This window comes from Camponotus vicinus, unplaced genomic scaffold (genome assembly GCF_025532165.1).
Source record: "Camponotus vicinus isolate PSW18456_S1 unplaced genomic scaffold, iyCamVici1.0 SCAF_2, whole genome shotgun sequence".
NCBI classification, from domain to species: Eukaryota; Metazoa; Arthropoda; class Insecta; order Hymenoptera; family Formicidae; genus Camponotus; species Camponotus vicinus.
The window spans coordinates 4,169,092-4,192,696 of record NW_028141956.1 but is presented as its reverse complement, the minus strand read 5'-3'; the positions used below and the strand labels follow the sequence as shown (position 1 = coordinate 4,192,696).

General features: G+C 31.2%; 6 protein-coding genes across 9 annotated transcripts; 4 read left to right on the top strand and 2 right to left on the bottom strand.

Annotated features, from left to right (window-relative positions):
* Positions 1 to 1,133: 1,133 nt before the first annotated feature.
* On the top strand, positions 1,134 to 6,659 carry LOC145967564 (uncharacterized). 2 transcript variants are annotated; one of them, XR_014437461.1, is made up of 6 exons: positions 1,134 to 1,417; positions 1,675 to 3,735; positions 3,808 to 3,927; positions 4,006 to 4,162; positions 4,372 to 4,604; positions 6,452 to 6,659. XR_014437461.1 is itself a non-coding variant. In XM_083092570.1 (5 exons), the coding sequence occupies exons 1-5, from the start codon at positions 1,387 to 1,389 to the stop codon at positions 4,466 to 4,468; spliced, it is 2,466 nt and encodes an 821-aa protein (XP_082948696.1). In that variant the 5' UTR covers positions 1,134 to 1,386; the 3' UTR covers positions 4,469 to 5,043. The 2 variants fall into 2 exon arrangements, 1 of the variants encoding a protein (XP_082948696.1); XM_083092570.1 differs by lacking the exon at positions 6,452 to 6,659 and having other exon boundaries at positions 4,372 to 5,043.
* Positions 6,483 to 10,310, top strand: Rab8 (RAS oncogene family member Rab8). Its single transcript, XM_083092577.1, has 4 exons — positions 6,483 to 6,993; positions 7,289 to 7,349; positions 7,473 to 7,818; positions 8,977 to 10,310. Exons 1-4 carry the CDS (start codon positions 6,870 to 6,872, stop codon positions 9,073 to 9,075), a joined length of 630 nt encoding a protein of 209 aa, XP_082948703.1. The 5' UTR covers positions 6,483 to 6,869; the 3' UTR covers positions 9,076 to 10,310.
* Positions 10,311 to 10,342: 32 nt separating this feature from the next.
* LOC145967568 (uncharacterized) lies at positions 10,343 to 12,904 on the bottom strand. Its single transcript, XM_083092576.1, has 3 exons — positions 12,794 to 12,904; positions 11,916 to 12,307; positions 10,343 to 10,612 (listed from the first exon to the last, which is right to left on the bottom strand). Exons 1-3 carry the CDS (start codon positions 12,884 to 12,886, stop codon positions 10,387 to 10,389), a joined length of 711 nt encoding a protein of 236 aa, XP_082948702.1. The 5' UTR covers positions 12,887 to 12,904; the 3' UTR covers positions 10,343 to 10,386.
* Positions 12,905 to 13,680: 776 nt separating this feature from the next.
* Positions 13,681 to 18,210, top strand: Hig (locomotion-related protein hikaru genki). The gene is made up of 10 exons (XM_083092574.1): positions 13,681 to 14,287; positions 14,793 to 14,884; positions 15,154 to 15,316; positions 15,631 to 15,804; positions 16,055 to 16,189; positions 16,397 to 16,540; positions 16,617 to 16,829; positions 17,144 to 17,347; positions 17,600 to 17,688; positions 17,792 to 18,210. The coding sequence occupies exons 1-10, from the start codon at positions 14,191 to 14,193 to the stop codon at positions 17,906 to 17,908; spliced, it is 1,428 nt and encodes a 475-aa protein (XP_082948700.1). The 5' UTR covers positions 13,681 to 14,190; the 3' UTR covers positions 17,909 to 18,210.
* Mrpl38 (mitochondrial ribosomal protein L38) lies at positions 18,149 to 23,547 on the bottom strand. 2 transcript variants are annotated; one of them, XR_014437462.1, is made up of 3 exons: positions 22,100 to 23,547; positions 21,877 to 22,013; positions 18,149 to 18,626 (listed from the first exon to the last, which is right to left on the bottom strand). XR_014437462.1 is itself a non-coding variant. In XM_083092575.1 (2 exons), the coding sequence occupies exon 1, from the start codon at positions 23,322 to 23,324 to the stop codon at positions 22,113 to 22,115; it is 1,212 nt and encodes a 403-aa protein (XP_082948701.1). In that variant the 5' UTR covers positions 23,325 to 23,547; the 3' UTR covers positions 21,795 to 22,013; positions 22,100 to 22,112. The 2 variants fall into 2 exon arrangements, 1 of the variants encoding a protein (XP_082948701.1); XM_083092575.1 differs by lacking the exon at positions 18,149 to 18,626 and having other exon boundaries at positions 21,795 to 22,013.
* LOC145967565 (uncharacterized) lies at positions 18,396 to 22,261 on the top strand. 2 transcript variants are annotated; one of them, XM_083092571.1, is made up of 10 exons: positions 18,396 to 18,639; positions 19,382 to 19,581; positions 19,698 to 19,802; positions 19,968 to 20,132; positions 20,199 to 20,447; positions 20,755 to 20,894; positions 20,965 to 21,111; positions 21,246 to 21,538; positions 21,660 to 21,827; positions 21,925 to 22,261. In XM_083092571.1, the coding sequence occupies exons 1-10, from the start codon at positions 18,546 to 18,548 to the stop codon at positions 22,026 to 22,028; spliced, it is 1,665 nt and encodes a 554-aa protein (XP_082948697.1). In that variant the 5' UTR covers positions 18,396 to 18,545; the 3' UTR covers positions 22,029 to 22,261. The 2 variants fall into 2 exon arrangements, with proteins under 2 accessions (XP_082948697.1, XP_082948698.1); XM_083092572.1 differs by lacking the exon at positions 21,925 to 22,261 and having other exon boundaries at positions 21,246 to 21,556; positions 21,660 to 21,761.
* Positions 23,548 to 23,605: the final 58 nt, after the last annotated feature.

The following is a 23,605-nucleotide window of genomic DNA, read 5'->3' as shown; positions in this document are numbered from 1 at the left end:
GCAAAAAAATGCATGCTACTGTAGGCAACAAAATCTTTGCGCATGATCGATAATAAAATATCTATACAGTATCGATTTGATGCCACCAAGTCATCTAAAAATATTAAAATTGGATATATTTTTACAATTTAAATAAATTAGTGCTGGAATTATAATACAGGCTATTATAATATTTAAAAGAAGTATTTGAAAATGTTACACTTTCGCGCGAAATATCACGTGACATCAGTGGACTTGTTGGCTCTTTGGATACGTTTTCAATAGCACAAAAAAAAAGCGAAATATATACATTTTTCTTTAAAAATATATACGAATAATTGATTTTCATTTATAATTTTAATAATTTGTAAGATATAGATATAACTATTTAGATCATCTTTTCTTTTTAGTTTTTTCCAACTTTTCATTATGAGAATTATTATCTGATTTATTCAAATTCTCTTTAAATGTGATAAGCATTGCAGAGACTGCGGTCAAGGAGACACTGAAGATGCTTTGAAGCGTTTGATTGAACAATCAGGTTAAAGAAATCTTTACTCCTTTTATCCTGATTGTTCAATCAAACGCTCCAAAGCATCTTCAGCATCTCCTTGACTGCAGCCATTCTTTGATTTTTAAGTACCCTTGGGACAGTTATTGAATGTGTTTTTACAAAACCTAAAGAAATTGGCGATTTCTTAGGTGTTTTCTTAAATCTATGAGGAATAAGCTTAGGTATGACAATAATAGGTGAATTTTTTACATCTACGGCAACAGTTTTTCGTTGAAATTTTTTATTAAGCATTTTATTTAAATCTAAATTTTGTGAAGCACTTGATTGAAAAAGATCGTGTCTGATATATTTTCTCATAAATACTTTGTTATGCCTATATCCTTATATTTTGCTATATGGGCGTTGCAAATGAAAAGTACAGTTGAATTTTTTAGGGGAAGACTGTATATCAAAATAAAGTATTACGATCATTAGCCAATCAATGCGGTCAAATGTAATTATTTCAAGCTAGTATTGAAATTAATCTACATTTCAGCAGCATTGTCGTCCTTATAATAAGCCGATTTTTATATCCCGTTTTTTAATCGCTTGCATAATTATATACATTTAGCGCGAAATACGTTGTTATTTGAAATTTCAGGTATGTAACGACGACCAATCAAACGAGCGCATTAGGAACGCGCACATGAGGAAACTTTGCTATTGGTCGTTGACGAAATAGGCGCGCAAGCATGGCCAAGCTGCTTCGTGCCAAGCTTATCGAGTCCTTTCAAGTTAAATTAGTGCTAAATAATATCATTTGTAAGAACAAAATCAATTATATTTTAATTATTTAAAGTGCATTCGTGCGTGAATAGATTCTGTTACAAAAAACGTCGAGATCAGGAGGTTAAATGTCACCGAGGCGAACTCGTGCAGGTGCAGGTGAGACAAAAATATGTATATTTTGATCTTCAGGATCTAGAAGATACAAGGTTATAATTTTTCTCATATTTGCAATCGTCAATCTGTCTGCGTATATTTTATCATCACGTGGATTTTGAAAACTTAAGATTTTAACATTCTTCATTACGATTTGTTAACGAAATAATTCTAATAACTAATCAGTTTTAAAGCTTCATATTTTCTTGCCAATTTTCGATGTCGCGAAAAGGATTTTAAGATAGCCCGTTATTTTACAGCAATAGTGAAACAATCTGCTGTTCCCACCAGATCTAAAAGGCAGAAAATAAGTAATGAAAATGAAGATGCAGTAGAGTTGATACAGCAAACTAGGCAATCGCAAAGAAGAGAAAAGTCTTTCGATGTCAAGAATGATTTTAAAGCCAAGCAAAGTTTCAAAAAAGAATCGCCTGATGCAATGATAATGTTGAGAAGATCTGCGAGAAAGAAAGCTTCTCATCAGAGATTTAATTTAGTCCAAGCTGAAGCTGAGGATAAATTTACAGTGCAAAATCTAAGCATGGATACCAATGAATCAATCAAATTATTAAGAGATAGGCATAATAAAATATCTACGACAGAACATATCAAGCACAACCTTTCTCAGTCAAATGCTTCACAAGATTTGGATTCAAATAAAACGCTTAATAAAAAATTTCAACGGAAAACTGTTGCCATAGATGTCAAAAATTCACCTATTATCGTTACACCAAAAAGCACACCACCTAAGCTTAGTCTTACTCCTCATAGATCTAAGAAAACGCCCAAAAAATCACCAATTTCTTTAGGCTCTCCAAAAACACATTCAATAACTGTTTCAAGGCTACTTAAAAGTCCAAGAAAATTATCTCTTCTTGCCACATCTGAAGAGAATTTGAATAAATCAGATAATAAGTCTCACAATAAGAGATTGGAAAAAACTAAAAAAAATGACTTGAACAATTCTTCTATGTCCAACAAATTATTAACATCACCAGTAACAAAAAGTAAACACAAGAAGTCTGATAATTTAAAGACATTTGTACGAAAATTCTCAAAATCTCCAAAAATAATGTTAAAATCCCCAAAATCACAAAAATCAAAAGTACGTAAGTTGAAGTTATTATCTCCATCTCAAAAAGTTAATAAAAAAGATTCATTAAAAACATCTCCTAATATTACTTCTGATACATCAGATCTTAATACTACAAAATCAAAAGTTGACACAAAAAGATCTCCTTTATCTAAAGAAAAGAATTTATCAGGAATCAAACGTCAATTAATAAAAGCACTGACAGTTTCACAGAAGGAAGATGTGTTAACAGATCCAATAGTATTATTAGAAAGATTATCACCTGAAAGAATACAGAATATGTTAGCGGTTGCAAATAAAAGTCAATCAGATACTTCAGTTACAACAAAATCTCCCTTAATCAATAGAGGGACCAATTTTAAAGTATTGAGAACTTCTGCTGGATCAAATATATCTGTTAATCAAAATTCCAATGCTAAATTAAGGAATAATAATATAGAAGAGAAACTCACTAATAGAGTGTCACCAAGAACTAAACATAATACACCAATACAGAGAAAAGATAGGTCTATATCTTTATTGTCATCAACTCCACGAGAGGAGAATATACCATCAATAGATATGAATTTGATATCCAATACATCTGTTATAAGTGCAGATAATATATCTATTAATACTAGATCAAGACATCAATCCAAAAATCAATCCAATATGTCTAATACAATAATGGATAAGAGTACAGCCATTGAAAATATATCTAAACCTTCTTTATTTGATAATGATATTAGTGATGCTGGTCAATTTCATACTTCAAATGTCAAACAAGATGCTACTTATGATAAGAATAATTTGATAACGCCAGAAAAGGAACTAGAAAACAAAAAACGTAATACCTATGAATTAGAACAACCGCAAACATTAAGTTTACGACGGATGATCAGAAAACGTACTTCAACAGATGCAAATTTAAGCTTCAAAGAAAATTTTAAGAAAGCTAAAGTACATTTTGTAGATGGAAAATTTGACACAAATAATGCACACAAATTAATTAATAAATCCATTGAATCGCGATCAAATATATCACATAATATTAATATGCAAAGCAATAATATTATAAATTCAGCACAGAGATCGAGAAAAGTTGAAATTTCAAAACTTAGCCGAAATTCGTTAGCTTCTCCTTTCAAGACAAGATCAAGTCCAAGAATAAATATAGTTACACCAAGAGTTCAACTAAGTGGAATTCAAGTTACACCACAAAATTGTACATTGATAGAAAAGAAATCAGGTAAAATAAAATAAAAAATGACTTGTATATTATATTTATTTTGATTTTAATAATATATAAGTTTATTTATAGCGAAAAAGTCGTCGACAAAAAAAGTACCAAATTTCGGAAAAATACACGAACAAATGTTTGCTAAGTCAGAATCGCTCGTGGATGCAAAGAAACGTTTGGAAGCCAGACACTTGGCATTCAGTAATTAAATATATTTATTATTCATATGTCGACAAAATTGTTACGTATTTTTTTTCACTTTGCATAAATTGTTTGCAGCTGCAAAGAAAGTTTTTCCAAAAATAGATGCAAAGAAAGAAGAAAAGAGACCATTGCCAACCGACACAAAAGATGGCACTCATAATAGATTTGGTTTTAAATTAAGAAAAAACGAAGCAACACATGTCATATTGAAAAAGCAACCTACTTTTTCAAGGTACGTGAAATTTATTTAAAAAAAAAAAGATTACATAATTACATATGCACAGTGTATTTGCAAAACATGTATGCATAACAATTTACTCTTTATAATTAAATACTAAAATTGTAAAAAAACTTTAATATTATTACAAATATTAAATCATATATTTGTGCAAAAAATTTGAAAATTTAATATAAAATTTTATGTAATATAAATATTTGCAGGGAAAAGCAGCAACTTGAAACGCGAATGACACTGAAGGGTGTACGAACAAATCGACGTTTTGAATTGCAAATGAAAGCTCGCAACTTAAATCTATGAAGATATATGTTTTATGTGATATCATGTATAAATTGAACTTTGGATAATATGTTATTGCACAAGTTTTACTTTCTTGAGATATGAAAACATTTTTGCTAATATGTATTAACTTTGGAAACTTCAAGAGATTTACAAGGTATACTTTGCATTATTTTATTTCACATTCATTTATATATAAATATCAAGAAATATGTATATCATATGCTGTCCTTTAATTTTTATTCTAATTGAGAAACTACAATCTTGTTTTTGCTGTATAAATAGAATTGAAAAATTATTATGTCAATTCGCAAATTAAAAAAATTTAGATTATTAGTATTATTAGTTTATAGGGACAACAAATGATTGTTTATTAAATAAAATAATTTCTACAATGTAATTTATAAGATAAATATTCTATAATGATGTTTCCCAGGATTGTCATAAAATTATTGATCACTTTATTGTGATTTCAATAAATCAGTTCAAAACTGATTTATTGATTTTATAATCTAAAAATTAAAATTTAATTTATCTTTCTATATAATTAAAATACCAATAGTATCATTGTCGAATAAACTTATATCATGATTATACTAATTTATTAATTTCTTTTACTAATTTCTTAAATCTTGTATAAATTTGCTAACAAAGATCCCGCAATTTTTTGAAATATGTAACTCCTTTGGAAATTTGAGAAAATTTTGTTTATCATATGTATATCGGACAATCGATATATTTATCAATATTATTGATAAGTTACAGTTTTTTTTCATTAAAATCTTGAATATTTTCTTCTAAAAGATGCATCTAAAAAGGAAAATTACTTCAACACAAACTAAAGAGCTAATTCCTTTTTTTACTCTCTGATAACAAAAAATGGAATAATTATTAGAAAGAAATCAATCTTTACTTTGTAACAAAGAAATTAATTAATAAATATCGATAAATAGTGATACAAAAGAGTGGAATCAATTACTATTAAAACAAACTATAATATACTTAATATAAAAAATAATTTTAATTTATAAGCAAAGTTTCTTTTGAGATAGTTTCTATTTTTATGAGAGCAAGAGAATTGAGAAAATTGTACATATATATTGAATTTATATATTTTATATATATGTTATATATATAATTCAAATATATATTAACAAGTATTAGGCAAGAAAAAAATGATGTATATATAATATCCCAATAGGTAAATAGTCATAGAAGTAACAATGGAAGAATAGGAGATAACTCGATATGTATAATCAAGGATAAATATCATTGGTATCTTTTTCCTCTCTATTTTCCACCGGCGATCAACGCCTCTTACGATTTCATCGGGAACGATGTGAACGCGGTCTGAGAAACCGTGATACACGTGTTACACATGCGTGCATAATACACATGCACACGTTTGTGAAATGCGCTGGCAGCACACAAGTCAAGGTGGCCACAACACGAGGGAAAAATCGCAGTGGTCAAATGGCTGCCATCGCTTTTTATGACAGATGTTTTGTGTGATTAATCCGCTTGTTAATTCACGATAGTAGAGTATAAAATGTTACTCCGAGCGCACCCAAAATTGGGAGATCAAAAAACCTACAAAAATCATTAAAAAACTCATAAAAGGACTAGAAAAAATGAGTTTTTACTCAATTTTCAAGACTTTTTTTTTAAGCGAATTTCAAATCTCCCACAACACGCGGATTAATCACACAAAACATCTATCATAAAAAGCAATGACAGCCATTTGACCACTGCGATTTTTCCCTCGTGTTGTGGCCACCTTGACTTGTGTGCTGCCAGCGCATTTCAACAGACGTGTGCATGTGTATGTTATTATGCACGCATGTGCACACGTGTATCACGGTTTCTCAGACCGCGTTCACATCGTTCCCGATGAAATCGTAAGAGGCGTTGATCGCCGGTGGAAAATAGAGAGGAAAAAGATACCAATGATATTTGTCCTTGATTATACATATCGAGTTATCGCCTATTCTTCCATTGTTACAGGCGTGTTGTATGTATGTATGTATCAGGCGAGCTTTCTCCTCTCTTGAATCTCGCGCGGCGAAGCACGCGTCATCGCCCGTGTTGTCATCTTCCGAATTGTATAAAAAATTTCGTCAGAACAGACAGAGAGCGAACGAACACCAAAGGAAGAAGAACGCGCTTCGTCAAATGTCTCGCCGACGAAGCGGTTAGATATCTTTGAAGAGCAGAGAGAGAGGGAGAGAGAGAGAGAAAAGGAAAGACAGATAGATAGAATTGGAGCCAGCTGGTTTTGCGAGCAGCCCGTCGCGGGCCCATCGCGTACGCTGAGAAAGCATCGTCTGCGAGAAGTGTCGAAGTGTCGTGAAGTGATAATATCGCTCGGAGAGTCCAGCGGCGGACATCGCACACCGAGCTATCAATCGCGCGCGCGACAACAATGGCAAAGACGTACGATTATTTATTCAAGTTGCTCCTGATCGGCGACTCCGGCGTAGGCAAGACTTGCGTGCTGTTCCGATTCTCCGAGGACGCGTTCAACACGACCTTCATCTCCACCATCGGTATGTGCGAGAGAAGACACGTCGTGTCCTCTCCCCCCTCCCCTCAATCCATCGCTCTATCATTAATCGTCTTCGTCGTCGCGCGCGGAATCGCGCGCTCCAGGGTGTGTCTCGAGACACATGTATCCCGTGCGCGCGGGCCAAATGTCATACGGGTATATTAGACAAAGAGCACATTATGTACCAAGCTTCTCAGTAATGTGATTCATCGTGTATATTGGTGTTACTCGTTTGTATTTATCTCTCTAAATCCTTGAGAGTGCTTCTTGATTTATGATTTTGTTGTACATTACAGGCATTGACTTTAAGATTCGTACCATCGAATTGGACGGCAAGAAAATTAAACTACAAATATGGTAAATATGTTCTTGCGATGTTCTTCCTTCTCATTTCTATCAATTAAATTGTCCCAAATGTGATTTATATTTGTAGCATAAAATTATATTCAACTATATTTTGGATCATGTATATATTTGTAGGGACACTGCTGGACAAGAAAGGTTTCGTACTATTACCACAGCATACTATCGTGGAGCAATGGGAATTATGTTGGTGTATGATGTTACGAATGACAAAAGTTTTGAGAACATTAAAAATTGGATTCGAAATATAGAGGAAAACGCATCTGCGGATGTGGAAAAAATGTTATTAGGTAATAAGTGTGAGCTTACAGACAAGAGGCAAGTGACTAAGGAAAGAGGTGAACAACTAGCTGTCGAATATGGCATTAAATTTATGGAAACCTCTGCAAAATCTAGTATCAATGTTGAAGAAGCTTTTTATACTTTGGCACGTGATATCAAAGCAAAAATGGAGAAAAAATTGGTAAGAATGCATGTGAATTGTATTACATACTTTAATAAAATTAAAAATATTATGTTTATTACATGGATTATTCATTGGTCATTGGTATTCATATTTCACAATGTTTATATAAAAACTTTCACATTTAAAAACTTATTATATAAAGTTTAATATAATTAGAATATATAAATTAGAAATGCTTAATGATATCCTTACAATACTAAATTAAGCATTAGTTTTTATGAACACGAACATTATTCTCATATTTATTGCAAAATAACCACTGTTTCTCTGTTTCCTGTCTCTATTTCTCTGTATTTGGTGCTGGTCTATCTTGGCAGAAGGTAATTTTTTGTACACTGTTTTTAGTTGGTTCCTAATTCTATACATATAACATTGTAGCAATCCCTAAAGCATTTTGATCATATTTTAACTATTGCATATTCATTATTAATCTCTATTATGGTTCCTATCTATTAAACTATTTTAACAATATTTTAACAATATTGCATGCATTTATGTTTGATACACATTAATTGCCTGCTAGAAAAATATTGTGACTTTATGTTTATTAAATATTAATTAAAATACTTTTCTCTCTCATATATTAAAAGCAAACAGATTTTGCATCTATGATATTAATTTCAGTTTTTGCTCTTGTGTGTGTGTGTGTGTGTGTGTGTGTGTGTGTGTGTGTGTGTGTGTGTGTGTGTGTGTGTGTGTGTGTGTGTGTGTGCGTGCGCGCGCGCGCGCGCGCGTATGCGAAGTGTGCAAGATAAAAACTACATCTTTTTCATATTATATGTATAAGTAATCTTAATAATAACTTTAATCTTATTTAGTTTTCTATTGCACACATAATATACTTTACAATTAATATTTCTAATAATATTATTACTATTATTTTGTAATAATAATATCTATACTATATGCTTATTATATTTTCTTTATTAAACTTAATTATTAAACTCTGTAATATTTGTTAATAACAAGCAACACTTTATTTACTTCATGAGTAAATTATTTTAAAAAATATATTGTGCAAGGTTACAACAAATAACATATAATGTTAATTATAACATTATAAAACAGTTAATTTAGTGGTAATAATATAATTTATTATAATATATTATAATTTATTATTTGTTTTGTCAATATCATGTTTTTTATTTTCTGCAGGAAGCGTCGAATCCACCGAAAGGCGGCGGTCATCAGTTGAAAGCTTCAGAACCACAAAGGAAGCCACCCAGTTGGCTCGCTCGTTGTACTATACTCTGACCCTTTAAATATTTTCAATTATTCAGTGAGAAGACACATCTATTTACAATCATTAAATACTTATGTTCATTTTGTCGAACAAAACCAATGTTTTGTGGAACTTTTTATGTCCCCAGTATTGGGCTTACTCCTTGACAATGAAACAATCACACTTGTATTAAAAACTCAAAAGTTACTTACATGAATGTATTTTTTGCCGAAAAAACCCTCAGAGGAGAAAATATATGTTAGAATTTTGTATTTTATTATATATAAGAAAAAGAGGGTACACATTTTAGTGAAACTATTACAATTGCTATGTACTCTTCAATTCGTTAATTACTATAATTAAGCGGATTTATATATAGGTGATAATTTTTGTGATAAATATATCGATTGAGATTTAATTGTCTTATATCTTATCATATTACTTCGAAAATTTATGATATAATTATTAAATTACAATTAAAAATTACTACATGTGATATATTAATAAACACATAATGAATTTCTCCTCTGGTGTTTTTACACATTCGATTGGTATGATCACAATTTTTTTTATCAAAAAAACTTGAATATAAAGTGTATCTTAATTTTATGGCAATGGGATGAACATTTTTTATGCACGAAATTCTGTATTGTTTCAAGATAATTTACATCGTGTGTGTTTTTTGAAGGATCATGTTTGTAAGAATATATATAGAAACATACATCACATAAACACACACTATGCAACATCACATAGAACGACTAAAAATTAAAAAAAAAAGAAATAAGATTAAGCAGTATAGATATCACAACCGTTTTTATACTGTTATTAAGCAGATATAGCTTTTTCACAAAATTAACGGAAAAACATAAAATGTACTAGAGCATTAACTATGATGTAATTAAAATGCCTTGTGACGAATTGAACAAGAACTTTATAGACAATTTTATTATATTACAGATAGTCGTAGAATTTTATTAAGTCTAAGGATTTTTGCACATAGGACACGTCAATGTGTTATGCGTGCAAGAACTCTTAAAAAGATCGCGAAACTTGTTTTCCGTAGAATTATTATTTTATAGAGGTAGATTCGTGCGCGTTTACAAGGATCTGCAGCAAACAAATCTTTTAATCGCTGGTTGTCATAATATGCAAGTTTAAATTTTTACTTGCAAGACTTAAGTTTACATTTTTATCATCAGAATTTGTCCAACTTATACTTAAATATATAAACGATTATTATAATACATTTTTTATTAATCATGTATGTACATAGTTTCAGTGTATTTATTAGTAAAATATCCTATCCTATTATTCTTCACATAGATTGTAGAGATAAATATCTATTTTTCTGGATGAACATCATATTTTACAAGTTTGTCTGTGAATTCTGCATTTCTGACTGACATTGAAGCTAGCATATATTCCAAATCTTTAATTTTTGTTTCATTCTTTCGATGTATCGCGTGTGTGCACATACCTATAACTTGTAAGCGTTGATTAAGACTGATAATTGCTTCACAAGACTTTTGCAGATTTTGTTGTTCTTGCGAAAGTTTCGTGATTTTGCTGAAATCAATCGTGAACTTCATATATACATTAATTATCGTTAAAATAATATTAAATCTTAAAATTAAATCTTGCTTTATCATTAACACTGTCATTACAAAAAAATTGGATTGCAAATTAAAAATCGAAAAATTTACAATTAAAATTAAGATAAGTCGGGTCTGCAAATCATACGTATTTATGTGCATTAAAATATATGCGTACATATATTAAAAGTAAAATTATATATAATAATATTACATAAGATGAGACATCTTTGTATTTATATTTAAAGTACAAAGAGAAAAATGGCTAAATGGAAGTTTATGATATAAAAAGAGTATAGTTTAAACTTACACACACACATGATAACAAAATATATATACATGATAATAAAAAAATGATATAATATGATTTCAAGCTCCACGTAACATTTCGAATAGAAAATAAGGTGAATTTTTTTAAATGGTTTCAGCTGTTAAGAAACTTAATATACGCAATCATATGATATTGCAAATATAGTGCACAAAACTAAAACAATGTTTATAAAGAAAATTACAATGCCAAAAACAAAAATAAAAGGATTTGCCAAATTGAAGAGATGGGAAGTATAACCGTAAGAAACGCTCTAGTAATCACTAATCAAAATGATACAGTTAATAAGCATATCAAAGATTGGTTTATTAATTGTAATTTTAGTAACGATCATTAAATTTTTTTCCTCTCTTTGCATCTTCCGTCTCTTGAATTTGATGAGTCTTCTTATTTCCATTGTTTTTAACATTACAATTTTCTTTATGAACATTGTTTCTTTAATTTTACGAATGTTCTATTTGCGTCTGTGAAATTTCTTAATAGCTGAAACCGTTTAGAATTAATTTTGTTTACTTTCTGTCCGAGACATAAATTACGTAGAGATTGGAGAATAATTTTTATATCACATCATGCATATATATATATATATATATATATTATTGTTTTTTCTTTTATATATTATTTTTTGTATCGTTTCTAAGTATGACACGAATAATTTCTGTTGACAATTACTGAAAATGGTCCGAAAAGGAACTAAAACATTTAATAATTAAAGGATTTTCATGAAGATTTAGTTCTTTTTATTCGTGCTGCATTTTCGCTAAGTTCTTAGCCCATTTTCCTCTTTATGTTGTACATTTATTAGATTTTTTGTTATTATTTTTATATATTTCTTATGTGAAAATAGAAAGATATTTTTTTTAACTAAATGCGGGCTCTCATCATATTATTCGTGAATATTCGTGTTACGATGGGTAGACAAATTTATTCTTGACGAGGTCAAACTTACTGATCGATAGCTGTAATAGTGCGCAAACTATCATGTTCCAGTTCATTTAACGTTTGCTCCAATCTCTTATTGCTCATCTCTTTTTGACGTAAGTTCTCTTGTAAGCTTTGAATTTTAATTTTGCATTCAGTCTCGTGTACTTTAGCGGTCGTGGCTTCATTCATCAGAGAGTCGTATTGTTTCGCCATCGCATCATATTTGACTTGTAATTGAACGCCCTCGACTTGACTTTTTGTTTGCTGTTGCTGCAATTCATTAATTGCATTCATAGCCGCTTTCAGTTGCATTCTTAACTCGTGAGAAATTCTACGTTCTTTCTCGAGTTCTGACTCCGTACTATATAAAGCATGACGAGTTTCCAGAAGTTCCTTTTGCGTCACCCGCAAGGTATCCTGTATTCTCGAAACGTATATGCGTAATATAATTTATATGAGATAGTCTAGGATAAATTACCGCATTCCTGATTGAATAAGCCATTGTAGAAGAAAGTTAAGAGATATAATAATTTCCATATAACCACTTAATTATTAAAATTTTCGAAAAAATTATCAGAAAATGAGATACATTCTGCATGCTTGAATTATTTCAAAATTCCAAATTAAAGAGTAATTTTCTTTAAAACAAAAATCCCCTTATTCTTTTTTTAAAATTCGTTTGCAAAAAAATTTATTCAAATATACTTTTCGCAATATTTGATATAATTCGCGCTTGTAATTTAGATATTCTTTGAATATATCAGATATTTTGCAATATTTAGATTTCCACATATGCATTACCGTTATCTTTTATGTTATTTAAAGAGAATGAAATTCTACAGATAATAATATAGGCTCGCGTAAAAGACTTCAAGCGTTAATCAATATAACAGTCATACTTACCGTATTATTTTGCAACTCGTATAGCTTTTCTTGAAATTGTCGTTCTAATTGAGAGATGTCTTGTATATTCGATATCTTTATATCATCATCCATGATTGCTGTAATATATTCTCGTCTTAAAATGTAATTAATTGTTAATTAACGCAGAACAAACACATCTGAAGAATTCTCTACTTTAATTTTCATGTTAGTAACCAACTTCAACTTAAAGAACGCAAGTGGAACATTTTTGAATAACTTCCAAAGATTTAAATAATAAATTATAATTACATAATGTCGAATATAAAATATGAATGGAGATCTACGAGAAAATTTGCGACTTTTTTTGAATAGTATATTTTTTTTAATATAGTATAGTGTTTTCAAATCCTATAAATTTTTATCGCATTTGAAACTACATTCGTATTTTTCATTCTATTTTAATTTTTCATATCTACATACTCGAATATAGTATATGAATATTTTTAAATTTTCTATTCTCTATTTCTCTCTTTTTCTCATACATTCTTTATATGAAATTTTTAAAAAGAAATAAAAAGATAGGTCACACAGATACTTAAAACGAGAACAAAATGATTCGATCTCTCGTAATAACACTTCCATATAAGATTTCTATATAGGGTGCCTCGTTTCTTCTATGCTTTTTACATTTAGAATCAACAATCAAAGAATCTTTCATTAAAATTTAATGCGGTAATGTAATTAATGTCTCGATTTTGAGTCATTGAATTTTATATAATCTCTTCTTTTTGGTTCTATAAATTTTAATTCAACCGAAGATTATTTAATATTTATTATATTACTTAGATGGTGTATAATAAATATATTGAATAATTGATATTATACACATATAAAATAGATAGCATTATTAAACGTAAAGATTGCTTAAGATTATATAATTGTTGCTCACAAAATTTTTGCGTATATCATAAATGTTATAAATCCATTAAACGCGTTATCACCCGGTATATTCACAGAATTACAGATGTGGCGCATGGACCAAATGGAGTTCGGATGTAAAAACGGCAACGACGGAGAGAGGAAGAGAAACAGAGAGAAGGCTAGGGGTGGATCGCATGCGCATCCCTCGGAATAGCGATTCTCGGCCACCCCCGCCGATTATGGATGTTTAGTATCGACGTTGTTGCTAGTGTGTCGTTGCTCGTTCTCTCGCTCCTCCAAATTACAGATTCCAAATTTATAATTGTGTTTACGAGTGCGACGAAAGTATTGGTGCTGTTTTGATCGAGAGATAATGATCGAAATCGCGAAACAGATACCGGAGTACATTGCGGATACGCGATTATGTGTCCGTATCGTTACCACGCTACATTAGCATCCTTCGATATCATTAATCATGGTCCTGCGTGATCGCGATCTACCAGGACACGAGCAACATGCCGAGCGACAACTATTTGGGAAAGACGCACACACATGTCGCGGTGATAGCGATTATGACGTTGCTTCTGCTCACGCTAAATATCAAGTGCATAGGTGAATATCAAGTGTCTTTCGCGATATCTTGACATTTGAACCTCATCACATCATTTTACTTTAAAAAAAATACAGAAAAATATTAAAGAAGCAAGCGAAAAACGATTAATTAAAAAAATATATAGAATATTCTCGGGTGTGTGTTTAGCGCATCATGTAATTAATTTTAATTTATAATTAGCTTCATATTATTTTCATCTTATATATGTATGGAAGCTTCGTATGTACAATTTTCTCGTTTAGTTATCCTAGGACAACATTGAAGGGATAGCACGTGCTACCCTTTGCTTTATGATTCAACCGCGCGTGGACTATGACAACGTAACCGGTTGTTTCGCGGTGGGTGTCACGCGATCTTAAGTCAAAGCGATCTTTAATTCGGCGTTTATCGCGCAAGCCGCTGTAAAACATGATCGATCTTCGGGATGCTGTTGCGAGGGTGTGCGCGAGCGTGCGCGCACTAAAAGGCATAGTTTCAAATTCTCCGATTACTTATCGTGTGTAGTTGCAGATACCGCCGAGAGCTTGCAGCGAGGATGCAAATTAGAAGGCCTTCACCCCCTCCTTATTGTTACCTATAAAGAGATCACTATATCTGTAAGTATACACTCTTGTGCTTTTCACTTTTTATTTATTTATTTATTGTTTGATGATAGCATTAAATCAATTTAAAAATATAACGCAAAATTAAGAAGATAAATTTAGGGTAATCTGAATAGTCTTTTAATAAATATTATTAATAAATATTTTAAATCCATTATTTTAAAGATGGAAAGAAAATTTTATGTGATACAGCTCTTATAGTTTTTAGGAATCATAATGAATTTTCCAATGAAAAATATAATAATAGAAAATAAATGTTGTAGGTAGACAAGATCACGGTACCTCATAATGAACGAATCACAGTGAGGTGCCGAGAGTTAGGTAAATACAAACTCATCGGCGAGCCTTTGTTACACTGCCGTAATGGTACGTGGAACGGAAAGACACCTTATTGCGTGCCTACCACGGCCATTTCCAACTATACTGGTATGTTATAATTAATATCGCGATCATATTTAATAATCGTATTTAAGATTTCATATAATACAAAAACATTTAGTAAAATTTTTTAATTATTCAAAAATATTATAAGATTGTTAATCATTTTCTATCTAAAAATAGAAAAAATAATATATATAACTCTTTTATTCTTATCTTTTAATATAATATATATAATTTTATTAGCTTAAATATATATAATTCTATAAACGTATTTTGATGTATTCCAGATTTTTACGTGGTATCTTTAGGAAGGATGATAACTTTTGACAAATCTTCCTTTCTTATTTTGATTTTAACAGATAATGTACCGCCGACCATTGTCTTCGGTCTACCAGCCGGTTCGGCCGCCGTAGAGCCAACTGGTGCACTCGCTGTCTTCCCAGGAAGTATTCTGCATCTGGAATGCCTCTTTACGAGAAAATTAGGTAACCCTGAATGGACATGGACCTCAACTTTCCGCCGATATCTGACAGGTAAATCGCGAGAGCTAAAAATTGAGAATTTAATGAACAAAAAATCTTACATTTTTATAATATTTATAATATTTTTATAATATTTATAACATTTTTATAATAATTAATATTATAAAATTTTATATTTGAATCTCTAAATTATTTTTTTTAATTTTGCTATTAAAAGAAAGATAAGAAAATATAACTACTTCGAGCAGTTTCGTTTTAATGAACACTCCCTCTTTGTATTTTATTTATATATTTCTTTTAGGATGGGCAATTGCTACACGAGAAAGAGACTACAAGTATCGTCTTTCGATATACTACGCTAAACATCATGATTCCGGGCTTTACACGTGCTCCACACCCAAAGGATTATCCAATTCTATACAAGTTCGTGTTATAGGTATGATCATAAAGCTATGCCGCGTTTTGAAGATAATATATTGAAAAAAATGCTTGTATAATAAATAAATAAATATAATAAATAAATATATTGTATAATAAATATATATGCTTTTTAGAATTTGTCGCATTAATATTGATCGTATTCAGCAGGAGACAATAAAATTTTCCAACTATTTTTTATCATTTGAATTTTGTTGTTTTGCAGATGTCCAGTGTTCGGTATTGGCCGTTCCTGAACCACCGTTGATCAGTCATATTGGGGGTAGCCGAATAGGAGACAATGCAATTTTCGAGTGTCCAATGGGTTACAGATTAGAGGGTGCTTCCGGTATTACGTGTCAATATAACGGTACGACGCGATGCGCTTTCTTTCCCTAAATATAATTACATATAAAAATGACTTAGGAAAAATGCTCTCTTTATAGGCAAATGGTCAGCAAGTGTGCCACATTGCGAAGAAATCGAATGTCCAGCAATAGATATCGCGGACAACCCATTATTGACTTTGATCGAGCATAATAATACTTATGGCGGAAAAGTTGTTTTCACTTGTATGTGGGGATATAAGCTGTCTGGTTCGCAAAGTATAAAATGCGAAGGAAATGGCAGATGGAATGGAACTATACCAACTTGTCTTGGTAAACTCATTTAAACAAACATTACGATCAATATTATTCTTAAAAAGCTATTTCTTTATATTATATTTCTAAATATATATATTTTATTTAGAAAAATATTACTTAAATATCTTCTTAAAAGGATGCTAAAATTTTAAGCATCTGAATTTTAAATTTTTAATTTAAACATTTCATTTGAATATCTCTTAATATCTATAAAAATATAATCCTAAAAAATTTTCTGTAGATTTCAATGGTTTTTATTATCACATTCTAATCCATCTCTCATTATCTCAATCAAAGATAATGCAGATAATAAGGAATAATATTTACAGAAATCACTTGTCCAATACCAGAGACGCCACGAAGCGGACGCATCATCGAGCAAACACGATACTCTAATAAGAAGCGATATCGCGCCCAAATATATAAAGTTGGTGCCCTAGTGAGATTCGCTTGTTTACCGAGTCATCAACTGATAGGAGAAGCATCCATCATATGCACTGAAAACGGCACCTGGTCTCACCGTCCACCCGTATGTGAGTGGCTTTGCGACTAAGCTTTCTAATACTTTAAGTGTCACTTGATAATCTATAAATTTAGCATTAATTAAAAAATTTATCTATTATATAATTTAGAAAAGATTGCCAATGTTATTCTATAATTTTGTGAAAAATAATGACATTATAGAAATATTAATGAAATATTATTTTCTATGTATATGTAATATTTTCTTGAAAATTATTATTAAAATTTTTAAACAGTAAATACTAATCAGTGCAATATTTTAGGTAAAGTAAGATGTCCTTACCCGGGTGATCCTCCTCATGGTCGAATCGCGCCTCTCAAGTTTTGGTACAAACCAGGAGACAACATTCAAGTAAATTCCATTTTACATTTAACATATAATTATAGATCATGATGTAGTGATTAACTTTCGAAAATAAATTATTCGGGCATAATTCTGGGATTTACATGGACAGGTAACATGTTCGCCTGGCTATGTGACTCCTTTGGAACCAGTGAAGAAACCGTCGTGTCGAGAAAATGGCATTTGGAGCGCACCACCGCCTCCCTGTCGATCTTACAAAGAGGTGTAAACGTGAAGAAAGATCGCTGAATACTCTTATAAGTTTTACGGGCTATCGGGCTCTTTTATCTTTCAACGAGGAAACACATCTGATATTCATTACGGGTAGCATATAAATAAGAGAAACGTGAAGACTCGCGTAAAACATTCGTTTTGTTTCGAATGATAGATATGCTATGTAAAGTTAATGATTTTATCAGATAATGAATATAGCTGCAATCGTACGAATCGACAAATAATCACGAATAGATCACTGGAAGGAAACATCTTGCGTTAAACGTAGGCCGCAAAATGACCAGTATTTTATTTATAATTCACTTCCAGATATACAACGATTTTAATAAAAAATAAATCCCTTTTTAATAATACACCCTTAATAAATATTTTCTCACAATTATTTCTATCTATTTAATATTGAAGTGCAATACTATGTTAAATTTCTTTCTCTCTCTATACAAAATAGATATTAAACCTAAACGAGTTCTAAAACATTAGCAACTGGCATAGTTACCGCTCTCGTTGCCATAATAATTGGAATGCAGCGCGCAATTAATCCAATCAGATAATGACAATTATTTCGCGTGCACGTGATGTGACATCCAATATTCGATGCTGCAATCCATCAAACGTCAAGAAGCATCGGGGAAATGGGTCGAATGAAAATTCCCAGAGAGATACAAGTGGAAACATGGCTTACCAGGGACAAAATAAGTCGATATCGTGGAATTCTGAAATTACATGGTTAGAAATAATTAAAATTTATCGGTTTTCTAATATATACGAATCGAAATACAAATATATCTTTTATTTCTAACTGAATCAAATAATCATAAGTGAACTATTATAGAGAAGAGACTTTCTGATATATTCTCTTACACGTATTTTTTTTTATCTGCGGAGAAGCGATTTTAAGGGCAGAAACAACCCCCTTGTATATATATGGGGTGGATATACGGACTTCGTATAAAAAATTTAAGTTTCATAAAAAATTGTTTTAGACAAAAGTTATAGGATGTAAAAAGATCTATTTACTGACGCCATGAGTTTGACCTTGGATGGCGTCGCCAAGGTATACCACCCTGTATACAAGGGGTTATTTCTGCCCTTAAAATCGCTTCTCCGCAGATAAAAAAAATAAGTGTCTATTATTTTGCATAGTTTTACAAGTGTACAAAGTTTCATTAGAATCCGTGAATGACAGTTGGGTACCTTTACTTGTTAGTAATGCAATTTTTATTTTTCAATAATAGATCATATATAATTCTACAAAATAAAGATTTTTAGAGAAATAAAACTATCATGTTATACTATTTCCATACAAATAGTTAAGAGAGCAATTTTTTAACACAAAATAAAGTTTATATAAATAAGAGACATTTTCAATGTTTTATAAAAGATAGTCCTTTTCATGAGATATTATGATATAATTGATCTAATTATTTTTTAATCTATATTTGAATATACCTAATTCCGATATATCCAGCACGCGATAAGAAATTGCAGCTGTCGCAAGCTACGAAATTGAAATCAATAGTGTCGAAAAAGATCGTGTCTCTGGAAGTAGATATTAAAAGACATCGCGAAATTGTTACTGATTTGAGCGATGACGGTAAACGACATGTACTCGGATCGCTGGCTGACCACAGACTATTTTATTTGGCATTTAGTCACCTAAAACCATTCGTAAGGATAGATCGACATTGAAACCTTTGAATCTTAAAATTAATTAAAAATTTTTTTGGAGATTCGCACTCAAAGTATCTCTGGAATATGCGCTATAATATACGAATATCTCACAGGAAATTTATGCAGCGATATATCAAGATTGCAGTGTGAAACGTCGTCTCTTGGACAAGCTTTATTATGAAAGAAAGAAAAAATTGGAGCGAGGTATTGAACTGCAGGTAAACCTTGATCCTTACACAGTTATGTATCGTATCTATTATATAATACATTTAATAGTAGCTAATAAATCTATACTTGTGTACTCAATAAAATGGTATTTTGTACGTTTCGTGCTAACTTTGAGCTATAGATTAAAGATTTGTTTGCTTGTTCTCGCGGATAAGTCGAATCGCTGCGTTCTTTTAACCGATCTCGAGGAGCAAAGCGAGGAATTACCGCACTGCGAGCAGCAAAAATTGATAGCAAGATTACAGCAATCCATCACAAAATATGACGCGGCGAAAGCGATATATTCTACGTACTGCTCGATGTTAAATATCCTGAGAAAGGTAAATCTTCAATTTCATATTATGTCATTAAATAAACAAGTTCGCTCATCTCTTTGAAATTTCTAGGACGCAATATTCTTTGATACCTTATTGAATATTTTGAAAGAGGATCAATCTTCCCAATGTAAAGCGATGTTGAGGGTGACGGTGATGGGTCAGCTGGCAGCTGAGAATCTGGACGACGTTAGACAGAAATATAAGAGAATGACTCGTATCATTTTGCGTAATATGAAAATCAGAGAGCAAATGTTGAGTACTGTACGTTGTCAAGTGGAGGATTTGTGGGCTTACGCGCAATCGTTGGTTCGCGTTGAAGTGAGTGATTGCAAATAATTGCAAAAATTGAGCAAACATTTACTGATTTTTTTTTTTTGAAAAATGATGAAAAGAGAAATGACACAATACAAATATAAAACTTTGAAGAAACAACCTTCTCTAAATTAGTTAACGAATTTATATCCCTATAAGTTAAATTTCATATAATATATCCTACAGTTTTTTTTCCTCTCTCCTAGCTCTATCGAATTAAAATATACATATATCTTATACATATACTTCTTTCAATAATAGCTTGCGACGAATATACTTAATAGTGTGTTTTCTTACTTCTGGTAATTTACAGAGCGATCACATTTTTGCGAAAAAAGATCCTGATGTATCTGTTGATAAAATATTAGAAAATCAGTTAACACTTCTGGAAAATATCTGTATTAAAGTAAAAGAAACTCTACTCGTGCGTTCTTATTATGACTTATTATCAAGGTATTTCAAATATCTCGTAAATAATTTATTTCTTCTATAATTGTTATAAAATTCTTTTTCCTGTAATTAGACTTGAAACCCAATACGAACAGAAGAGAGCTTTGCTAGCGCGATTAGATGCCAATATAAAAAATCGTGATCTTTTGTTGAGCAAAAAAAATCATGCTCTACAAATTCTCGAGAATCTCAAACATTCTACAAAACCTACAACAGAACAGTAATTAATTGCTATATATAATAAAGCATTGAATAAGATTATAAATTTATCTAAAGTTCAATATAATATGAATATAATATTTTTACTGTTTTATTATATATATATTTTTTTAAATTGATTAAAAAAAACTTTAGATATAAAATAAACGATATACACGATATACTGGAACAAATCGAGACTGAGAAGAAACGCGAGAAAGATTTCAAGGAACAGAAGAAAACTTTGGGAGAATTGTTCACGAATATCAGAGCAGCTTTACTGAATATAAACATGATATTGCTCTGTATGAAATACAGTACCAAAGGTACAAAGAAGCTACCCAGAGATGCGAATAAGACGGGACTGAAAGAAAGTATAATCACGATCGATAGAGAAGATGTGGAAGAACGCGATATGCTATTGGAACTCGAAGGAATAGACACCGATGGTAAAAAAATATAATTATGTAAGAAAAATTAACATGAAATCTTTTTTTCCGTATACTTCTTGTATTCCTCGAAACATCAAGTTATCGATAAAGAAGAGCAATTCAGTCATTGATTTTGCAGTTTTGGTGCTGTTATCGAAAATCAGCCGAAAAGTAAACCTTCTCTTTGGCATGAGCAATTTTGAACTCGAGCAGGAAAAGGAAGACAGAGCACGGGATCTCTATCAAACTTATGTATCCAATTATAATTCCAATATGATATTCGGAACCGGTGAAGAGGAGCCGATTGGTAAATATTATTGTTATATATATATTTTACACATTTTTATCTAACATACCAATAATCTCTTAATGATGGATTTTATATAAATGACACAATTTTACAGGACTATTGGTTGAACATGAGACGGTTGATGTCACTATTCCGACGCGGACAGACATAAAACTTCGCAGCAGGCAAATTATAGAGGCACATCTGAAACCAGAATAATACCAGATCTATCATAATAAACACAATAATTTAAAATAATTTTTATTTATTGTACAGTATTTTGTATGTACCATTTTATATCAACTAGTATTCATTGAGATCGTTAACACGACCTTGTCCCTTTCTCTTCTTTGTTATCTCAAATCTCAACCAAGAAGGCTTGTATTTATTAGATTGTTGAGCCAATGGGTATTTCAGCGATGGCTCTGGTCCATTAAAAGGATGAACTTTCTTCAATTTTCTCAATAAAAACTCCTTAGTTATCTGTTTGGGATCACGGTATTTGTCCAAATAGAGATTGAAAGGTTGTCTTAAAGGAAACCACTTTTGTTTTTTAATGTATGATTTAGGAAAATCATACCGAAATATTGGCATTTTTGTATTTAACGTATTGTAATAGAATTCCTTGAGGGAGGAATCCCAATCTGATTGAAAAAACGCTAAACCAGCAGGCGTCATTTGATCTTGATGTTTTCTATAAAATTCCAACGTTTTCCAATCACGTTCTTTCAGATTTAAACAGGGCTTTGTTTTTTTATATTCTGAGAAATCTATGTGACAGTCTTGTTTGTACAATACAAAGATATATCTACAATATCCAATTCCATATGGTGCTATTGGTCTTAGATAATCTATTAGCTCTTCTCCTTCTTTCACACGATCGCCAGGAATGTTGCCAATAAACCAATGACAATATTCATTACGTGTGCTCAAATTACCATCCGGTGTAGTCATTATTAGAGTCCACAGTGATTCATCCTTTGCGTTATACTTCACATTAGGTACATTAGAAGCTTCGCTTGGCTTGATCACATTACCATTGTATACTCTTGCCAATTGGTCATTTTCAAGTTCATAACTTATATCTAATGGAACAGTTGGCATGAAGTAAGCATCTTTATATAGATGTTTATAGATGCCGTAGTGTTCTGCTATTCTGTGAATGTGAAAAGGTCCATCGCTTTGTAACCAGTCTTTTCGCATTTTTTGTAAATCTATCAACAGTTCCTTGTTACGCGAAGCTCTTTCTAGTTCAGGATTTTTTCTAAGCTCCAAGATCTCCTTCGACCACATGCTCGATATCGTTCGTCTGGTGACTTTGGACACTGGAAAGCCGATGTCCACCTTGAAATTCACATTCGGATCCTCTCGTTTGAGACGCAATTTCTCGAGACGTTGCTGCAAATTACGGGCGAGTGTCGGCGGTTTTCCACGTAGCCGATGACCATGACGCACATGTTGATTTCTCGGAATTAGAAGATCGTTGATGAGACAATGAAAAAGTTTGGGGAACATATTGCGACACTTTATCGAATCGTGTTTCGAGATTTACGAGAGGTAATCGAATGACATATCCTTATTTAGCAGCTACGAAAAATTGTCTGCAACATATATACGAATTTTTTTTTGTTTTATATATAATGTTTAACGTACCGTCAATCGACAGGTATACGAATTAGGTTATATTAAATCATAATCGCAAAAATACAATACACCGTCAAGCATTAACTATGAATATACAAGACTAGTCATTTACTAAAATTTAAAGCTAATGTAATGAGAATGATGGCCATCAC

Coding starts and splice junctions, on each gene's coding strand:
- LOC145967565 (XM_083092571.1), top strand. CDS start 18,546: ATGGGTCGAATGAAAATTCCCAGAGAGATACAAGTGGAAACATGGCTT. Junction 20,895..20,964: donor TATTATGACTTATTATCAAG/GTATTTCAAATA, acceptor TCCTGTAATTAG/ACTTGAAACCCAATACGAAC. Junction 21,112..21,245: donor ACAAAACCTACAACAGAACA/GTAATTAATTGC, acceptor AAAAAACTTTAG/ATATAAAATAAACGATATAC.
- Hig (XM_083092574.1), top strand. CDS start 14,191: ATGCCGAGCGACAACTATTTGGGAAAGACGCACACACATGTCGCGGTG. Junction 14,288..14,792: donor GCTAAATATCAAGTGCATAG/GTGAATATCAAG, acceptor TATCGTGTGTAG/TTGCAGATACCGCCGAGAGC. Junction 17,689..17,791: donor AACCAGGAGACAACATTCAA/GTAAATTCCATT, acceptor TTACATGGACAG/GTAACATGTTCGCCTGGCTA.
- LOC145967568 (XM_083092576.1), bottom strand. CDS start 12,886: ATGGATGATGATATAAAGATATCGAATATACAAGACATCTCTCAATTA. Junction 12,308..12,793: donor ACGAGTTGCAAAATAATACG/GTAAGTATGACT, acceptor TCGAGAATACAG/GATACCTTGCGGGTGACGCA. Junction 10,613..11,915: donor ACTATTACAGCTATCGATCA/GTAAGTTTGACC, acceptor GATTGATTTCAG/CAAAATCACGAAACTTTCGC.
- Rab8 (XM_083092577.1), top strand. CDS start 6,870: ATGGCAAAGACGTACGATTATTTATTCAAGTTGCTCCTGATCGGCGAC. Junction 7,350..7,472: donor AAAATTAAACTACAAATATG/GTAAATATGTTC, acceptor ATATATTTGTAG/GGACACTGCTGGACAAGAAA. Junction 7,819..8,976: donor CAAAAATGGAGAAAAAATTG/GTAAGAATGCAT, acceptor TATTTTCTGCAG/GAAGCGTCGAATCCACCGAA.
- Mrpl38 (XM_083092575.1), bottom strand. CDS start 23,324: ATGTTCCCCAAACTTTTTCATTGTCTCATCAACGATCTTCTAATTCCG.
- LOC145967564 (XM_083092570.1), top strand. CDS start 1,387: ATGTCACCGAGGCGAACTCGTGCAGGTGCAG. Junction 3,736..3,807: donor ATTGATAGAAAAGAAATCAG/GTAAAATAAAAT, acceptor GTTTATTTATAG/CGAAAAAGTCGTCGACAAAA. Junction 3,928..4,005: donor AGCCAGACACTTGGCATTCA/GTAATTAAATAT, acceptor AATTGTTTGCAG/CTGCAAAGAAAGTTTTTCCA.